At 40.6% G+C, this 21019-nt stretch overlaps 1 protein-coding gene across 1 annotated transcript in view; it reads right to left on the bottom strand.

Annotated features, from left to right (window-relative positions):
- Window positions 1-21019, bottom strand: part of KCNH5 (potassium voltage-gated channel subfamily H member 5) — a 282791-nt gene that overhangs the window by 42574 nt on the left and 219198 nt on the right. The window contains exon 10 of the mRNA XM_008701136.1: window positions 10367-10563. Coding sequence (XP_008699358.1) covers window positions 10367-10563 — 197 coding nt within the window. The remainder of the gene's footprint in view (window positions 1-10366; window positions 10564-21019) is intronic.

The raw sequence follows: 21019 nt of genomic DNA, 5'->3' as shown, positions 1-21019 counted from the left end.
TGAGACAGAGTCTGCAGTGTGGAAACCGCAAGGCGCGAGCTCCATCAGTCGGGAGGGGGCCTTCTCCAAGCGGCCGCACGGAAGCAGAGCTTCGGCCAGCGGGCCAGGCGTGCATGTGACCTTGCGTGCTCAGTGACCTTGCAATCCCGCCCCCCAGCTGGCAGGAGGAACACTGTAACGGCCCCCTGCTCAGATTCCAGGCTGGATGCAGATTCTTCAGAGGGCACGGAGAAAAAAAGTTTGTTCTTCAAAGTCCTTTTGAATGAGAGGAAGGTGCTGTTCTGAGGACCACAGCCCCTGGCCTCAGGTGATCTTAATTCACGCAATGGTGTCAAGATGGCTGTACCGCGAACGTGCTGGAGAGACCGCTGCCTTGTGCGGAATCTGCCGGCATAAATGGCTCCAAACTGCAGCTGGACGCTCACTCTGTGATTTAACACTGATTAGTAACGGTCCTTTTCATCATCCTATTTCGTAAGGCTCTTCGCCACAACTGTCAAGGGGACCATTTGTTTTTCTCGATGACACTGATCATTCCAGTCAGTGAGGGTAGAAACTGTGCTGGCCGGTATGTCTGCTTCCCTTTGCAGTCATTCACCCAGTCAGTCATTCAGTGACACAGCAGACACTGCTCTGGTCGTTGGCAGTAAAGAGATCACAGAAAATACCTACTTTAAGGAGCTCATTGTTGAGTTGAGAAAACAAAAATGTATAGAGGAAACCAAAGTACCACAATCCGTGCTATGAGACACGCAGAGAGTCTATGGAAACTTCAGAGTCTCATAGAGACCGTATTAGCTTTCGTTCCAAGTGTGGGCAGTGTTTGAGTGATGTCTTTTTAAGGGGATGACAAAAGTTGAAGGTTTGTGGAATGAATGCACCCCCATATTTTGTTTCAGCTGCTATGTCAGGGTGGGAGAAAGGGGGAAGAAAAGAAAGTAATGAGGTTGGAACTGCCCTTGTGATAATCCTAGACTCCTTCAAAGACGCCAGGATGGACCCCTGAAAGACAGGTAGTCTGCAGCTCGTGACCACCAAGAAGTACTCAAAGCCCATTCGGTATCCAATTCCAGTCTGTTTTCCATCCATAAAAGGTAATTTGTTACAGAGATGCTTCACTGCTTACAGGAAAAAAAGACATTCTGTGCCAATGGATTCACCAGGATAAGAATGCTTTCTGCAAAGAAAAACAGTTACGGAGCTCTGAGCCCGTGCTAAGGCAAGAGTGAGCCTAACCCAGTCTTTCTTACTACTGTGATATTAAAATACAGGATGGGTGCTATACCCACCCAGAGCATGCCAGCTGGCTTGTGTTGCTGTCTACTTCAGAGCAGTGCCATTTGTGGAAAAGGACGCTAGCTTTATGGGGTGAAAGGGATAAGTACCTCTATGTCCTGTTTTTCCAGCTTACAATGTGTGTTCATCATTCTTGGGGGAAATTTTTCTACATTTAAATGGGAATCCTTTCTTCAATTGCTGGAGGATCCCAAGGATGTTTTACTAACATTGGGCACTGTCAAAACGTTACAAAAATCAGCACTGAACGCTGATGCCACTACGTATCCCCAGTAACGCAGATCTAGTTCAGCTGCAAGTTCTGATTTTAGACGACTTCTCAAAGTTATTCCTTCACATTTAATTTTTTAAAAAATGGGGTTATTGTGTCCTCCTCCCAAATTCATATGTTTAAGCTCTAACCTCCAGTGTGGCTGTGTCTGGCCTCTACTTAAACAGTTATGTTTAAATGAAGTCATAAGGTTCGGTCTCTGCTCTATCGGGATTAATGTTCTTATAAGAAGAGATGTGAGAGAGCTCCTTCTTTCTTTCCTCACATGCATGCACAGAGGAGAGGCCACACGAGCGCACGGCAAGAACACAGCCATCTGCAACCCAAGGACAGAACTCTCACCAGACGCCCACCCTGCTGGCACTTTGGTCTTGGACTTCTGGCCCCCAGACTGCCAGACAACACCTTTCTGTTTAACCACCCAGTCCGTGTGACTTGTTTATGGCGCTCGGAGCAGATTAATACAAGGGATACTTTAATATCATTAACAGGTCCTGGATTAGCTTGTGTCTGAACTAAGGGGTATAAAGATGTTCGGTAAAAAGGAGTATAAACTAGGAGCAAGCTGGGTCTCCGGGGCAATGTTTCTTTGAGACCACGACTAAGGGCAAGTGTCATTTTGGCATCACTTTTGATCAATGTCCAAGGGGATCCACTCCATCACAATAGTAGACATACTAGAAACATTTTCTCTGGAGCCTTTGGCTTAGAAATGTTCACGACACCAGCAACAAATTCAGCAGAGCCATGGGATGCAAAGACACATAGTTCTCTGGCCGTGACCACTCAATCTGGAACCACAAGAGGGGTTCATGCTCATTAATATAATAGATATGGCCTTTAAGAGGGAAGCCCAGTTTATTACCCAGTTTGCAGTCTGTATTGACATTGTTCAATCTTAACTACCTTTTTTTCTTTTCAAATTTCAGTTAGCAATCTCTTCATTTGAGTTTTTGAAATTGACCACATGGCAATCTTTGTTCTCATTCCTAACAGAGTTGTTCTCCGTACCAGCTCATTCCCTCCCTGCTTCCTGCTGTCGGGTCTCATATTATCTTTTTTTTATAATATTTTTTATTATATTTTTTTCTTGTTTTTCTTTTTTTTATAATACTTTTTTTCTTTTTTTTTATAATTTTTTTTATGTTAGTCACCATACAGTACATCCCTAGTTTTTTATGTAAAGTTCGATGATTCATTAGTTGCGTATAACACCCAGTGCACCATGCAATACGTGCCCTCCTTACTACCCATCACCAGTCTGTCCCATTCCCCCACCCCCCTCTCCTCTGAAGCCCTCAGTTTGTTTCTCAGAGTCCATAGTCTCTCATGCTTCATTCCCCCTTCTGATTACCCCCCTTTCTTTATCCCTTTCTTCTCCTACTGATCATCCTAGTTCTTATGTTCCATAGATGAGAGAAACCATATGATAATTGTCTTTCTCTGCTTGACTTATTTCACTTAGCATTATCTCCTCCAGTGCTGTCCATGTTGCAGCAAATGTTGAGAAATCATTCTTTTTGATGGCTGAGTAATATTCCATTGTATATATGGGCCACATCTTCTACTTGTTTTTCTTTCATTTCTTTCTTCCAATCTTCTTCTCCCTCATCCCCTTTTCTAATCAACTAACAGTTGTTTTTTTTTTTTTTTTCAGATTTTACTTATTTATTTGACAGGGCGAGAGACAGCAAGAGAGGGAACGCAAGCAGGGGTAGTGAGAAAGGGAGAAGCAGGCTTCTCACTGAGCAGGGAGCCTGACGCAGGGCTCAATCCCAGGACTCTTAATGACCGAGCCACCCAGGCGCCCCTCAACTAACAGTTTTAGCACTAATAAATGTCACTTTGGTCAGTAAACTCATCAATATTTTTTCATAACTTCTAATGTGAAAGTACTAGACTCTTAAGAAAATAACTCAAAATACAAAGATGGAAAAAAATGGGAGTTTTGTTTAATGTGGCATGTTTTCTTTTTGTACATGTTTAATACTAACTGGTGCAGCAGCCAGTATGTTCTTAAAAGTACTGACAAGATAGCAGTGAGTGTATCAGAACCGCAGTATTATCAGCCAGGCGATATTTCACCATATTCAGTAACACCTCTCGAATAATACTGATATGTAAGTTACATGTGTTTACTAAGAATGAGACCCTTCACAATGCAAGCGACAAACGTGCTGTGGCCACACAATACACGTTGGCTCATACAGACATTGAGAGTCCTGTTCATAGCTCTGAACACTGCCTATGGCGTGGTTTGGGGGGCTCTCCTGTTGGTTTTATCCCAAATCATGGTGTGAAAAACACTAAAATCAGTCTCTGAATCACACGCAAGCTCATGCCATCTACATTCCTTTTTCCCTGTTAAAAATGAACACAATCGAGTGTTGCATTTTACTCACAATCCTCTACACAGGGCTTATAAATGAGGTTAACTGGTAAAAATACCAGCAGCACGGAATTCAAAGGACTTGGATTCCCATCCCAGCTCTGATGCTAATTTGCTAAGCAAACTTGAGCAAATCATTTAATTCTCTGGGTCCTGGTTTTCTTCCTTCCTCTAGAACATTATTCTGTTTAAAATGACATCCTGGGGTGCCTGGGTGGCTCAGTCGGTTAAGTGTCTGCCTTTGGCTCAGGTCATGATCCCAGGGTCCTGGCATTGGGCTCCCAGCTCAGCGAAGGGTCTGCTTCTCCCTCCACCTCTCCCCACTGCTTGTGCTCTGTCCCTGTCTCTCTCAAAAAAATAAATAAAATATTTACAAAAAATAAAATCCTAATGCCAATGTCATCATCACCTCCTAAAATCTCTCCTTGAGTCCTCTCTAGGAGAGTTGGATACATCTCCCCCAACCCCCTCCCCACCGTGTACCCTGAATATAACCCTCGCATAGCACTTACCAGACTCTGTTAGGATTTATTTGACTCTCTTGCTAGACTGCAGGCCCCTAGAGAGCAGGCACTGGGTCTTTTATCTCTATGACCCCCTAGGTATGTAGTAGGGCCGCGATGGATATATACTGATATACACTGAGCCCGCCAATACTTTCTGGGCCACACTTTGTCAAAGGGTCTTGTCAGAAGAGGTACCAAAAATAGAAATAAAACTCTTTACTCATCTTATCTAAATAGTCCATCTGGAGGAAAATATGTTCATGCTAGCTTGAAAGTGGAAGAAATATTTAGAAATAATTCAAAACCCCAACCACACTTAATGTAGCTAGAAGTAAATGTTTAGCACAGACCACACTGTTTGAATAAACAGTGCGGGCACAGTGAGCCACTCTCACCCGTCCGCCTGGCGGGAACCCTCCTGAAACCCATGTTCCCAGACGCCAGCCAAGGCCCCGCTTCATAAGCAGGTCTTTCAAAGCACAGCGGTCAGACCCGCTATGTTAACTTTTTTTAAATGGATGGTAAACTTCACTGCATAACAGCTCGGCAGAATGAGCAGAAGTGCACTAATTACTTTAAAAGTCTGACCGAAATCCTCTAAACTTTAGATACCACCTGTGCTGGGTGTGCACGTGCCTTTTCAGACCTGCACCTGAGGCCTGGTCCTCAGCTTGAGAAACATCATTTTGTTACTCCAGGAAATCATATTTTCCATTAATTAAATAAATACATAAAGCCAGCAAGTGAGTCAGCCTTCCTCTGTTGCTCTCCTATACCTTTACTCTAAACTATGGAACTGTGTTCTTATTATTGAAAAAATACGCCAACCTGTCCTTTTGTTCAGTCGAGTTGTTTCTGACTGTCGTACAGGGGTATTAATCTCCAGCAGTCTAGTAAAGCCTGAACAACAGGCCTCAATTCAGAAAAGTTGCTTTAAATGCACAAAATAAAATACATAGTCCTGCAAATGAAAAACATTATACTGAAATCCAGTTAGCAAAATATTAAAAAATAATTCACAAAATAGTAGGGCGCCTGGGTGGCTCAGTCAGTTAAGCGTCTGCCTTCAGCTCATGTCATGATCCTAGGGTCCTGGGATCGAGCCCCACGTCGGGCTCCCCGCTCAGCGGGGAGTCTGCTTCTCCCTCTCCCTCCACCTCTCTCCATGCTCATGCTCTTATGTACTCTCTCTCTGTCAAATGAATTTGTAAAAATTAAAAAAAAATAATTCACAAAATAGTAATCTATGTACTTTTTTTTATTAACACAATAACCTCACCTTAGGAGCAGGTCTATAATAACCACCATAATTATTAAGTAGTGATGAGCCTAAACACTTCAACAAACACAGTATTATATGAGAATATGCATGAATGCTTTTTTTTTTAAATAATTTAATCTAATGGTGAATTTGTAATTATTTACCTTGGGTTTTCTTTTTATGTTCTGATTTCTTTTGGTACTTCTAATACTGTAGTTAGTTACCAACCTTCTTAATTGAAGGAAAAGCTACATGTCACTTAGAAATTAAAGAAAATAAAGATGTAATAATTTTTCTTATCCAAATTTACAGGCCTCATGTAAAAATTTCAGGCTTCTACTATCATGAGATCAAGAGTAATGAACTCATTCCATTTACTTCATAAACATTTGTACCAAGAGCAAGCCAACTTGCTTTGTTTGACCATGTTTTAAAAAAAGCAAAAAAAAAAAAAAGCAAATTAGTTACCAAACTAATGTGATTTTGCATAAAAATTCATACTTCTGTCTTCTCTGGGGAAAAAATAAAATGCAGCCCAAGCAACACTGGGCTGGTGTTCCACCAAGGCCGTGCGCAACCAGACTGAGCAGCAGCTGCCCCTTTCACAGATGGTGTGAACTCTAGTCTTCAATGGTGAGCCTGGCCTCACTCGTGGGCATCACTGATCTGGCTTCTGCAGCCACCTCTGCTGTGTGGCATTTTCCGTTTCATGATAACCTCTCAGTGGCCAGTGGTAGATTTGCTGTCTAATGCAAGGAGAGAGAATTCTGTGTGCATTCTCGTGTCCTCCCTAGCTAACTTCCAGTCTTCTCCTTTCAGCAATGGACACACTAGGGCCCATGGGAGCCACCTGTTTACGTAAAGTTTTACTAAAACACAACTATGCTTAATTATGTACATACTATCTTTGGCTGCTGTGATGAACTGAACTGTATTCCCCCAAAATTTATATCTTGAAGCCCTAATCTCCCAATATGATGATATTTGAAGAAGAGGATTTGGGAGCTAATTAGGTTTAGATGAGGTCATGAGAGCGGGGTCCTCATGATGGGATTACTTCCCTAATAAGAAGAGGTAGCACAGAGGTAACTCTCCTCCCTCTCTCCTTCCCCCACCCTGCCTCTCTTCCTCTCTCTGTCCCTCCCTCCTTCCCTTTCTCTCTCCCTCACTCACAGTATGTGAGGACACAGTGAGAAGACAGAGGTCTGCAAGCCAGGAAGGAAAGAGCCCTCACTGGGGCACCCAGTGGGGCCCAGCACCTTGATCTTGAACTGCTCAGCCTCTAGAACTGTGTGGAGTAACTTCCTATTGCTTAAGCCTACAGTATTTTGTGATGGCACCCTGAGCTAAGACAGCTGCTTTTACACGACGGCAAGCTTGAGGAGTTGAGACAGAGGTTCTGTGGCCCTCAAATCCTTAAACATCTACTGAATGGTCCTTGACAGAGAAAGCTTGCCAACCCCTGCTCTAGTTATCGGATGAAATTATAGTCCTAGTTCTAGAATTTTTATAGAGAGGAACTTAAGGATGGTTAGTGGGAACTATGTTGGCATACAAATCTCTTATTCTTTTGTAATGAAGATGGGGGGGCAGCTGAAGCGATGCCACATCCCCCACTATTGCAACCACCAAGAATCCCACACTATGCAAAGCTCTCCACCCAGCCACCGCATGTGCCCATGTGGCCAGAGCTGTAATCTGTGATGGCTAAAAATCTGGGTTCCAGATCCACTCCCCCAATTTACTAGAAAAACACCCTTAATCTGTGGTTCTGATAGCTATGAGATATCAAGAACATACTAAGGACATAGTTTTGATTATACAACTCACCACAAATATCCAATTCACAAAAAATACTCAATGCAAGAATGCCTGCAGTAATAGCCATGAGAACAAAATACCCTTTTATTAAAGTTCCATGGGGAACGAAGGGAAAGTGACTGGGCGCATGAGAAACTACAAATTGTTGAGTGTGTCTGTGGAACGTTGTGGAAAAAAAAAAAATCAAGTACTTTGGCAGGGCAAAGCAACATGGCAGCATCTAACGATCTGCGTTCGAGAGTCAGACAGAGATGGATCCAAATCCAGACCCTGAGCCGTAACTTCTCTGGCAGCAGCTGTCCCACTCTCGGAACCTCAGCCTCCTCATCGACGAGATGGAAATGAGGTGCCTCATCTGTGGGTTACTGAAATTTCGTAAGATCAGTTATTATATATAAAACGTGCTGAAGTGCATGGCTATGAAATAGGCTCTCAAAATGGTAGTTATTCTCATGAATCATTGGAGGATGTTTTCTCAGTATGCGTGTGTGTGTGTGTGTGCGTTTTATGAGAATACTTTTTCTTTTCCTGAGAATGAAGTGATACTGACTGACAGTACACCTCTCCCCAAGTTTTGCCAAGTTATTGAGACCATCCATCAATTGAAGAAGGGCTGGAATTATTAAAAAATAAAAACGTGACACATATTGTAACAGGGAACAGGTTATAAAGGGAAGAAGCCATTGGATGTAACTTGTGCCCCAGCACCTGCAGAGGCAGGTACGACGTCCCTGGGTCCTACTAAAAAAACACACACAGGGGCCCCACGCTGGCGCAGTCGGTTGAATATCTGACTCTTGGTTTCGGCTCAGCTCATGATCTCAGGGTTGTGGGATCGAGCCCTGCGTCAGGCTCCACACCCAGCAGAGTCTGCTGGTGAGTGTCTCTCCCCTTCCCTCTGTCCCCCGCCCACTCTCTTTCTCTCTCTAAACAAATAAAATCTTTAAAACACACACACACACGAGGTTTTCTGTCTCTAGCTTCTCTTCCTATCAGAGGTATGTGCGCTCAGCATTCATAACAGTGTGTGTGTGTGTGTGTGTGTGTGTGTGTGTGTGGTGCGCACATGCTCAGATGTGCGAAAGAGAAAATAAAGAGGCAAGAGGGCTTTGTGATCAACTAATTCTGAAGAGCCAAAATTTATTTTCTACTGGTGAGTTGTCATAATTATCCCTCTTTGAGACCTTGCCCTGCAATTATCGGTTGGTTATTTGATATTAATCCCTCTGGGCCTGAGTTTCCTCATGTGTTTTGAAGGGAAAATAACTGTCCTTTTTTCCACAGGAATATTATAAACATCAGATGAGATACTGTGTAAACAACATGCTTCGAGGAGGACAGTGACAAATAAGTTCTGTCCCGAGGACCGTAACGATGATGGATAGGGGTTTCGGTAATCTTGTGGTATGTGGGAAGACTCGAAAGCCGGCAAAATTCATATTGGAGAAGACTTAATAAGATATAAGAGTTTCAAATATCTAACGGGCTGCCTTGTAGAAGAGGAATTTGTCATTGCGGAAGGTAGAGTACAGACCAAAGGAGACATATTTCTGCTTAAACGAGACTCCGCACTCCCTAACGAATAAGCAAGAAAGTTCCACAGTTAGCTCACACCAGCAGCCCTCTTTCACGTCCACCACTGCCTTACCTTTCAGTCACTTGTACAAATATGTGTTTCACTTATTCATGTTTCATAGAATATTCACGCTCGGCTGTAAGCTGCTTAAGCTTAGGGACTCTATTTAGTTTCTGTGCTCGCAGCCACTCTTTACATATTGTCTAGCAGGTCGTGGACGCTCAATACCCATTTATTATAACAAATGTGGAAACTGAAAAGGCTACCCAAATACAGATCCAACGTCGTGACACAGCTAGTGCGAATATGACTCCAGCAGACCTATCCTCTCCTAGAACCCCCCGTAGGAAACTCTAAGGATCTGCTTATGTTCATGTCCACGTTGCTACAGTAGAGATTCTGATTTGTCTCCCGGCTTGATTTTTCTCCTCCATGTTAACTGAAGGGAAGGTTCCATTTAAGGGGGCAGTGGGAGGGAGGGCTCGTTATTTCAAAATACTTCACCATAGACAGGCAATCATTTTAGATGAAATTCCTTAAGTGCAGTTGTCCAAATGTGTATTTCATTCCTGGCAATAAAAGAACCCTAGCCTATGTCCAATGACCTATAAATCATAGCTAGGAGATTTCTTTATGCAAATTAAATTTGTGTCACACTCATCAATAAAAAAGAAAATAGCCATGAATATTATATCTGCAGCAGCAGTGCAAAGTTAAGAGCTGCTATACCTATTTGTAGGATATGTCAGTGTGGCTAATTATTTTTTTAAGATAGTGTGCTTTGGAAGAATTCACAGGCAATAAGCTTTATGAACTGATCATTAAATGAGAAAGGGTGTTTAAATAAAGTCAGGAATATAAAATAAGCAACAAGCTTGATTAACCTTACCAACCTAAAAAAAAATCCACATAATAAAGTAAGAGACACTCATGTTATTTTTATGGCAGTTATTATAAACCCCAAGAACTAATTAGGTTATAGTACAGTTTGTTTGTTTCTCTTCAACTCTGTTTTTCATTTTACACGTAAATTATAAACATTCAAGTCTTTAACCCCGTACTCAGGAATCCCCTCCCCCTTAAAAAGTAAACAAAATATAAAGAAAGGGAAAGAAAATTATGTCACTTTACATCGATGAGAATGTACGAGTGCAAAATGAAATACCTCTTGCACTTCTCGGCTAATAGAGCACAACATATTAACCCTTTCGATCCTAATAAGGAGAAGTGGATCCGCACAACATACCCGTTTCCTCAGATTGCAAGTAAGAGTGAGGTTCCTTGAGAATGAGTTTGCAAAAGCTGTATAAAAGTCCAGGACTTTGAGCAAGGCTTCTCGCTTGATGATGTGGAGGTCACAGTATGTCAGAGCTCGGACATTGGCACATGCGTGAGCAAGGGTGGTTTCCTTCCAGAAGATGTCTCCAAATACATCACCTTTCCCTGGAAAATAGTACAAGATATGTTTCAACTATCCACACTGGTTCTTATCCTAATCACTATTTTTATTCCGTTTCATATATGGTATTGATCTACTAGCATAATTTAGAGCCCGAGTGGATAACCCCTTCCAAATACATATAACGATGCATAACACTTTCATATAATATGTAAAGTAATATCACCCTGAATTCAGTTCTTGATGGAAATCTGGAGTGGAATGAATAAATGAAATCCAACGGAGAAGCCAAAAATCTCATTGTAACAAATAGTTTCATTATCTTCTGCCATCATAACTTTTCCCATTCTGACTAGAAGGAGCAAAGGTGACTTTTTAGTTTCATTCTTTCTTCTGCTCCTTCTGTAGAGATGACAGTAGATTGCAATATATAAGGATCTCCTGTTACAGCCTTTATAAATCTAGAACTGATTTATGATTCGACATATATTAAACATACATTATTCACCAACTAAGTCTTGTGCTCCAGGCAGACTAATACTGGCCATGACTTATTCCCCAAGGATACCTTTCCCTCTCCCCTGAGCCAAACTCTATACAGGGCCTCAGGGCCCAATGTTGGGGGGGGGGCTCCCCATCACCATGACACAGTTAAGTTGTTGAGTAGGGAACACGTGAAGACTCAGGTTTGTTATGCTAGCAACAGTTCCATAGAGCGTGCTACACTGTAGTAAAATGTGGATATCTTTTTAAAATTCTGCAAATCACCCAGAAGTCAACTCTTCACTTCGGAGCACCATCCACTTTGACCTGAACTCCACAGTTCACCCCAAATCAAGAGTACTTAGTTGCCCAAACGAGGTGGGGATAAGGAACACCCAGAGATAAACTGCCGAAAGGACTTTCTGCAGAGGGAGTTGCATGAGAGCCCCCGGCTTCTGAAGTGTCCTCCACGGCATCCTTCGTTCCTCTGCAGGAAAGGGGAAGTGTGGGAGTGGAAAAACAAGGAATACACCCAGGCAGGAAAGATCTTCTGAAAGGAGCTGTTCCAAAGACTTATGCCTTCGACACTCTCACCACGGAGGTGAGTAAATACCTGCTCTCATCATGAAGACTGAAGTCAGAACTAACAAGAAAACAGGAAGAAGAAAGGCATCGTATAATACTTCAAGCGAGCTAGACTATCAGAGAGAAAAGACAACAGTAGCCAGAGAAATGAGAGAGAGAGAGGCACAGAGACTGAGGTTGAGTGAACGACATTACACATTCTTGCCCACACAGGAAGTTTGGAAATCCTTAGAGAACCATGAGACACTCTGGGATGGAAAGAGAAAACATGCATATTATTGAGAAAGCGGTTGAAACTACTATGTAATCATATGATCAGCATAAAATAACCATAATGGATATTTAATTTATCTTGAGCAATCTTATTTGTTTCTGGACACTTCAAAATTTTCTTTTAGTTAGTGACACTGACCAACAACTCAAATAACTATCGGATAGCCATGCATTCATCCAAGGAAGGTTAATTAGAGACCTCCGCTTACATACATGAATTTCAGAAATCTGTAAGTGGCACTCTCTAAATTTTAAACAAGTAATTTCAATTTTAAGTATTTGTTCTAACTGCATTATTGGAAGTACCAAATTTAATGATAAAAAATATTCATTGAATGAGTACTAAGTAATGTATAGAAATATGGAATCATTATATTAGACACTTGAAACTAATATAACACTATATGTTAATTATATTTCAATTAAAAATAAACTAAGAAATACTTGTAACAAATTATTATATTATAAAATATGTATATAGATCTATGGAATAATAGATAAATATTCATTGATTGATGAATGCATCATAAATAAATAAAAGATACTCCACATATAAATGAATTTCCCTCTGCCAATACAGATCATTTTTAATTATGGAGGCATACAAATGTCCGTTACGTATTTTATTTTACCTAACTGCTGAAATTAAAATTCTCACCATATTTCTATCCAAAAATTTAAATTACTTATCATTTTAGTATCATGCATAAATAAAAAGCTTGTGATGTGAAAAGAATAGCATTAAACTAGAATATAAACTCACGACAGCAGGGAATTTTCTCTGGTTCATCCACTCTGGTCAACCCTGATGCCTAGAACAGTTCAAGAGCTCATGAGGTGCCTGGGTGGGTGGTGCAGTCAGTTAAGCATCCCGCTCTTAGTTTTGGCTCAGGCTGTGATCTCGGGGTCATGAGATCGAGCCTCTGCGATGGCCCCCATGCTCAGCAGGGAGTCTACTTGAGATCTTCTCTCTCTCCCCCTACCCACCACATATTCTCTCTCTCTTTCCCTCTCTCTTTCAAATAAATAATAAATCTTAAGAGTTCAACAAATATTTATTGAAAAAAGTATGAGAATGAAAAAAGAGAAGAAGAGAAAGACACAGAAGAACAAATTGGGAAATGTGAGATCCAAGTTAGACGTGCAGCTGCACCTGTTACGGTGTGGCTTAGATCAAGTGATTAACTCCCTGAATCAACATTGGTACCTCTGACCCTGAAGAGAACAAGATGAACAAAAACTAATGCTTAAGGTTTCTGTGCATCTATAATCCTATCGTAAGTCAACGAAAAGTCATCAAATTATATTTTCAGCGTAATATTTTTTCTATGTCACATTTAAAAGGAAAAGACTTTAAAAACTAGGGCCCCAACTCCAAATCCCATTAAAAGACTAAAAAGTACCAGAAAAGTTAGTTGATTCAACCAAAGTAAAGCTTCTCCCCTTAAAAAGGTTTACAGAACAATAGCAAAATTGATAAATGTGGATAATTCTGCTCCCAGCATCGGAACTCACATTACATAATGAGTAATACTAATTGTTTTATGACACAGAATCTCCATTAGGATAGACAATGTATCGACTGGATATTAATCTAATTAATCATTTTAAAGTGTGTTTGCTTTATCCGGTTGTCTATATCATTTTATAGTCACTCAATTCACAATAAGCTTTTATGGCACTTCTGGAAGATGTGTCTTGTAAATCAATTAATTAATTTACCAGCCACAGTAGACCTGGCTGATGTTCTTCTTCAAGGAATATTATGTACATTTACACTGAGGTTGTGGAGACGGGATTATGCGTGGAATATCCAATTACTGCACAGGTTCGGGGTGGGGAACTTGGGTTCATCTTCGTGGCTACAGAATATTTGATGCTAGTTTTTAGGTCAGCTCTCACCGGGTGCAAGTAGTCTCAGCTATCAACATTTCAGAGCTTGAGAAAACTAACCTTCCCCCAAAGCCCTAAAATTAGTAGAAAAGCTCACACTCAACATGAAAGTTGTTGTTTGGCCTATTTATATTTTCTCAGTTCTTTGCACCAAGTCTTATGAAGTATTTCACTTCTAAACCACAGGAAACAGGATTGGAAAACAGGAGCACATGTTTCAGATTCATAGACTAGGAAACTGGAAAATGTAAACATAAAACAGAGATGACAAGTTACAGCATAATTAAAGGACTGATACGGACCATGGTATGTTTAGGGATTATGATCCCCCGAGATGCGGGTTTTAGAGCCACAGCTTTTTAAAAAATTTGAAACACATTATTTGGTGAGTTAATGAAATGGATTAAACAAATGCATAAAAATTATCTCGGTTATTCATGAGTGAGTATAGCTATCTAATAGAGCCAATGAATCCCTAAAAATGCAGCGTTTGGAACTTAGGTCATTTCCTGTGGGCACAGTGATGATCTAGCCGATGAGTCTTCTACAGAATGGACCTAATCCACATACTCACTTTTATTTATTTGTCAGCCCTTCACTATGGCTGACTATTGCAATAGGCTCACAAACTTTATTATGAATACATATACATAAAAATATTCATTTATAAATGAACAACACTATGGAGTTTTAGAATTATATGATTTTTAATGGACTTTGACTATTACCAACAGCGAGTGTCATAGGTAATGTTTTAAAGGGAAAGAACTGTTGAAAAGGAAAAACAAAGCTGGGGGCATCACAATGCCAGATTTCGAGCTGTACTACAAAGCTGTGATCACAAAGACAGCATGGTACTGGCACAAAAACAGACACATAGACCAATGGAACAGAATAGAGAACCAAGAAATGGACCCTCGGTTTGGCTTCAGTCTGTGAATGTTCTTGGTTGGTGGTAAGCCCTGTAAATAAATGTAGCTTGTCCTCGAGCAGCCCTACGTGGCCTCGGGAAAGGGACCATGAGAACCGTCTAGACGTTACGGGAGAGCCGTGTAGGCTTGTGTGTTCTGTTCTCCTAACAAGGTGTGGGATTCACATGGATCTCTCAGGTGTCCGCAGTTTCCAGTAACATCCGGTTTAGTTCATTCCTTTAATCCTCACGGAGATCTTTCTCTCACACAACCTGTCCCGTCTAGTCACTGCCGTGCATTGGTCTCCCCAGGCAATACGTGTGAAACTACTGTCATATTATAGTTTCATACCCCAAGGTTTGGGGGTAGTGTCCTTTTTAGGCTGTGTGACATTGTCACTCCTGTTGCTTTCCCAGTGTTTCCTATCTGTTTGTGTTCAGCCTCATCATAATCGATAGAGCAGGCACTCCTGCCTTTTTCGAAAGCTAATGACAAGGGCAATAGTGAGAGCTAATGCTTGTTCAGCCTTCCTCTGTGCTAAACTCTTCATGAGCATTTGCTCATTTAATTCCCACAACAGCCTGAACAGGGAAGGGGTATTTCTTTTTTTATTTCCTTTCTGCTGAGGAAGCTTAGGGAGGAGAAGGAACCTGGTTGAAATACTCCTTCAGGGAGTACTGATTTGTGAACTCCGTGTGTGTTAACTTCCTACGCAGCCCTGCCTCCAGCCATGGTCGCAAGGAGGGTGATGGGATTAGTCACACACGGCCCATCCAGCTTGTAACAGCACTGAGACGTTTTCATGTTAAAACTCTTATTTCCACTGACCATGACATTAAAGAAAGTACAATTCTACGTTGCCATGTGTTCGAGTAAAAGTTATTATGCTAAGTGAAATAAGTCAAGCAGAGAAAGACAACTATCATATGATTTCTCTCATCTATAGAACTAGGATGATCGGTAGGGGAAGAAAGGGATAAAGAAAGGGGGGGTAATCAGAAGGGGGAATGAAACATGAGAGACTATGGACTATGAGAAACAAACTGAGGGCCTCAGACGGGAGGGGTGGGGGAATGGGATAGGCCGGTAATGGGTAGTAAGGAGGGCACGTATTGCATGGTGCACTGGGTGTTATACGCAACTAATGAATCATCGAACTTTACATCGGAAACCGAGGATGTACTGTATGGGGACTAACATAATATAATAAAAAAACATTTAAAAAAAAAGAATTGTCCATTCCATGTCCCCGTTTGGTCATTCAGAAATAAAATGTTGTCAGGATTTTGGGGAAAAAAAAGGGGGGGGGGAAGAACAGAAAGAACAAGGTGATGAGTGTCAAAATTAAGAAATTATATAGGTGTATAGAATAGAATCTTTTTAAACATTTAGAATTGATATCAGCCTGCCCACCTTCAGCGATGTCCAAAGTCATTCTGTTCAAAAATTATAATGGATACAAACTGGAAGACACTTTTAGAGAAGCAAGTAATTCTTACCTACTAAAAAAAGAAAAATCACTGATTTAGCTTATAAATGTTTATTTACACTAAGAATGAGCCAAATAGCTCTTACTAAGTAGATGTAAAAATAGAGTCTCCTGATATCAGTAAGGGATGAGGGTAGGGAAGGAGAGTGGGAACAGGACACTGATACATCCCAGGCATACGACAGTCGGGAAAATGCAGATGAAGCTTTCTGTGAGTGGAGGTAGTGACCTCAGGAAAGAGAAGAGCAGCAAGACAGCAGGACAAGCAGCCCCACCCTGTCGAGAGAACGTCAGCACTTAAGGGAAGGGTGGAGGATTCAACGTAAAAACTGAGACAAGTCACAAGGTCAGAAGGACTGAAGGAATGGAGAAATAAAGTTCACCTCTTTGAGGAAGAAACTGCAAAGATTTGTGGCCATTGCAATCCCAAAGCATCCTTAAAAGTTTCGTTTCCACTTTCCTACCAATGAGGTGGTTCTCTTCCAGGACCCAGAGGAAGGACCTGTGAGCAGAAATGAAGATCCCCATCTTGTGTTCTGAAGGCTCCTGAGATCACGCTGAGCCAGTTCTCCTGAGTCCAAACCACCTGCCTGGTGGTAAACTAGTCACTGGGACCGTATTTTTAGATCCTTAATGGCTGATTAACCATCTTCTACTCAGGTAATATTTGGTGAAGGGTTTTTGTAATACGCACTAGTATGGCACTTAACAGTGTTGTTAGAGAAGTCTTTTTTTTAATAAAAGGAAACACATTGGGAACATCAATATAGGCCCTATATTTTCGGTCAAGATGAAACCACATAATTGTATTAGTTCAAAATTCTATGACCCAATACTGCAGAGCCTCGGCTCCTTCATCTGTAAGATGACCACAGTAAGTGCTCTCTTCACAGAGTTAAACGATTTGACGTAATAATGCATATAAAATAATGAGTACTCAATAACTACTGGTACTTAAATCAGACCCTCAATGGGGCTGAAGTACACTTTTTTAAATATAGTTTTGATAAGAAATATTAAAATCAAAACGTATGCATGGATTTTAAATTTTACTTAAGCATGGGGAGAGGGGCTCATTTACTAACTACAAAAATGGTTTTTTCTTTCTTTGAACCCCTTTGAACTCTTAAATGTTTATTTTCTAACAAAATTAATTCTGACTTGCAGAACTATTTATTCCAGTTGATGGGGGAAGTCATGCTGCTTTCAGGAATCAAAATGAGGTCCCCTTCCATAGCTATAATTTCAAGTTTTCCTACGGTGGCCAATGACCATGGTACGAATTAGAGTCCTTCTTGATACTGGGAGCTCCTGATGAAGAACAAGGAGTGTTTTACTGAAGAGCGTTTAGTGACTTGAGATATTTAACATTTGGCCTGCCATATTCTCCTTGTTCAGAGTGCCTATTTAATAGTACGAAAGTGTTTTCTCAATCCATAATAGAGCCATACTGAAGCTCAAATCTTAGGGAAATGCATTTTACTATAAGCACTTACAGGACAGAGAAACAGAGGGTAGTCAGTATTCCAAGATAAAACATAAAGAAAATGGCAACAGGCCGTAGTTCTCCTGGGTACCCTGAACAAACACAATGATGAAAACAGCTTGATGGCAGAATAAAGTGCGAGCTAACCTGGATAACTGAAACTCGCTGAGAACCTATTTAAGGGGGTCCTACCACAGATGACAGAGGGACAAAAGTGAGCAACATGTTTCCAGTGCTTACAGTGCAGCCGGAGAGTGAAACAAGTAAAAGATAGAAGTAGAAAGGGCTTTAAGAACGCTGTGTAGGCATGCGGTGGGAGCCCAGATAAGAGGCACCTGATCCAGACCAGGCAATAAGGGAAAGAACAAAAGAACATGAGGAAGCAAGGGATAGGACAACTAAAAAGAGGAGAAAAATGTGTTCTAAACAAGGAAGCTTGCCAGTAGGAGAGAACTTGGTGGTATCAGGAATCTTCCAGCAATGCAGCCTGCTGTGAAAACACAGTAGGGCGAGGGAATGGCACCAGTCAGGCGGGAAAGGAAATGAGACCCAAGTGGCCTCATCGGCCATGCTAGAAGCTACATTTTATCCCCAAGTTGCTAAAAAGTCAATCTTAATGAGAAGACTAACCTGATAAATTAAATTTTAGAAAGATTATTTTGGCGGCCACATAACAGAGAATTGGAGGTTGAAGCAGATGATGGACTGTGAGCTAACAGGTCTTTCAGATGGCAGCCACAGCCCAGGACCAGAATTTTATGAGCAGTTGTCATGGGAAGGGATATTAAGCATAGGATAAAGAAATAACAAGGTGAGAGAATAAACATGACTTAGTTTTGAAGGAGGATGGGGAGAGAATTTGAAGTTGAGTCTAAACTACCGGATTGTAAAGATTTATATTTTATCCAAAAATCTACAGACTGAAGAACTCAAAAGTATGTCATTTGAACCATGTACAAATGATGTCATAATCACTACTTCAAAAACTTAAAATAAGACAAGCATGCAATTTTTTAAAAGCAAATAACTAGTTTGACCTTTATGGAACTGTCTGAATTAACCGTGTTCATCACCGTAATATGTACAGCAAACCTACCTGGTTCATCGTTCAACATCTCAGTTCAACACAGAAATGTGGATGCAAAAGAAAATAATTGATTGGGGCTTGGGAAAAGCCCTTTTAAGGATTTAAGGTGTGAAACACTTGACTTCTAATAGCAAGCATACAGGAAGAAATCTTAACTTGTAGCAGAGAAGTCACATTTTCACAGATTCTCAAAATAGCAAAATATTCTTCATTCACATCTCAGATTTTTTTCTTTTTGGAATAAAAATAAGCAGAATTTGGATTTTGAACACTAATTTATAAGTTTTCTTTGATAATGCAAAAATGTTTGTAAATAACCGGTTCCAATTAAAATGAAATCCTAACTCAGGTACTAGAAATTATTTTTTAAGAATATTGTTACTTAACTCTGTCAGTCCCTGTCTCACTTATGCTCCCTTCCCCAGCCCCACAACAATATCTAACCCCTCCATCCAAACTCTATGTAAATGAGCCTAGTTCTCTTGGGAATTCGAATTTACAATTAAAAGACTTAGCCAGAGATTGCGGTAGATTAATAACTCCAACTCTATGATTCTAATAATCAGTAGACACAGAACGGACAAAATGTGAATGCAGCAGAACAAACATCTTAGGGGCCAGGTCTACGGTTCACGGGGAAATGTCACTTTCATAGCCCTTAACGGTACAAGATCCCTCGTGGAGACACTTAAAAGTAACCTGGCTATTTTAGCCACACCAAGAAATCTGTTCACATTAAGTAATTATAGGGGAGGAACTTAAACGCAAGAAGATATAAAAGAATATCAAATATTACGTATGCATCATGAACTTAATTTGGAATTTTGTGTTTCATAAAAAGTAGGAAGGTCGAAAAGAAAAAGGTGGAGGTGTAGGAACTCAAAGAGCTTCAACTTGGAAAAAGACGTGAACTGCAATTATGTTCACCTGCCCTACTTAGAAAAACATCTTGCAGCCATCTTTCAGTGTTAAAAACAGAAGGTATTTGTTGACGACATTTTTTTAATCTTTCCATTAATTAGTTATGGTTCAGAACTTATTCATTAAACACTTAGCATTTTTGACACACTAAAGAATTATGTACCTACCAAGAGACTGTTTAGAGGCAAAGTTCCAAAAGAATGACGCTGCAGCTGCTCTTTGGATTCAGCAATTTTAATTTTAAAATGACCTACCTCCCTTCTCTACCTTTCAACTAGGAAATGAATCCGTGTAAAAGAGAGCAAGGCCCACTTATTTCTCCTATCAGACCAACTGAGATAAATTCTCATTTTTCTCAGGTATGCTCAGATGTGAGAGATGTTCTTTCTTTCCGACTCTTACGAGGCAAAAAATCATTAGACATGATGAAAAAGGACACATTTCAATGCTAAAAGCCACAATTCACAATGAAGATATACAGTGATGGATATCTTTGCACCAAATAACACAGCAGCATCCACAGAACAACACAAACTACAGGAGATGCACGGAGACACCGAGAAAACACAGTAGTAGTAAGACATGTGAACACCCATGTATCGTGTTTTCTCATGAGTTGAAGATTTGTGGCCACACCGCATCGAGCAAATCTATTTACTCGCTCTGGATCTCTGTATTGCACTTTGGTGACTCTCACACTACTTCAAACTTTTCATTATATGTTATAGTGACTTGTGATAGGTGATTATGATCCACTGAAAGCAAAGATGATTAGCCATTTTTTAGCAATAAAATACTTTTTAATGAAGGTATATACTTTTTCTTAGACATAACGCTATTGCACACTTTGTGAACTGCAGTGTCAACATAACTTTCATACGCACTGGGAACCAGAAAATTCATTCGACTCGCTTTATTGTGACACTTGCTTTTTCTCTAGTGGTCTGAACCCAAACCTGTAATACCTCCCAAAGTTTATGTGGGCAGAAGACCCAATCGACATACACAATAAGGCAGAAAACCTGAAGATATATATCAAACTTCACACCCTGATAATTTTTGCAACTCTTCATTAAGTTTGTAATTATTTCAAAACTCAATTACCAAAAAATGAGAAGAGGAAGAAGAAAAACAGGAAGAGCAGCGATGGAATGGGCAGTCACCAAAATGTTAGAAGTAACACTATTGAATTTCCCTTTCTTAAAATATTGTTAAGGCACCTTGAGTGTCAAACAATCAATCCTCCCATCCTTCTCTGAATCATTAAAGTACTTTAATTTAGAGAAGTCTGAAAACATGCATCCTCAACGGAAATCACAAGACTAAGTCACAAAATGGACATCGCAAGCCTAATAAGTCACAAAATGGAGCT

Source organism: Ursus maritimus, unplaced genomic scaffold (genome assembly GCF_017311325.1).
Source record: "Ursus maritimus isolate PB19 unplaced genomic scaffold, ASM1731132v1 scaffold_25, whole genome shotgun sequence".
NCBI classification, from domain to species: domain Eukaryota; kingdom Metazoa; phylum Chordata; class Mammalia; order Carnivora; family Ursidae; genus Ursus; species Ursus maritimus.
This window is presented reverse-complemented; position numbering and strand designations above follow the sequence as displayed.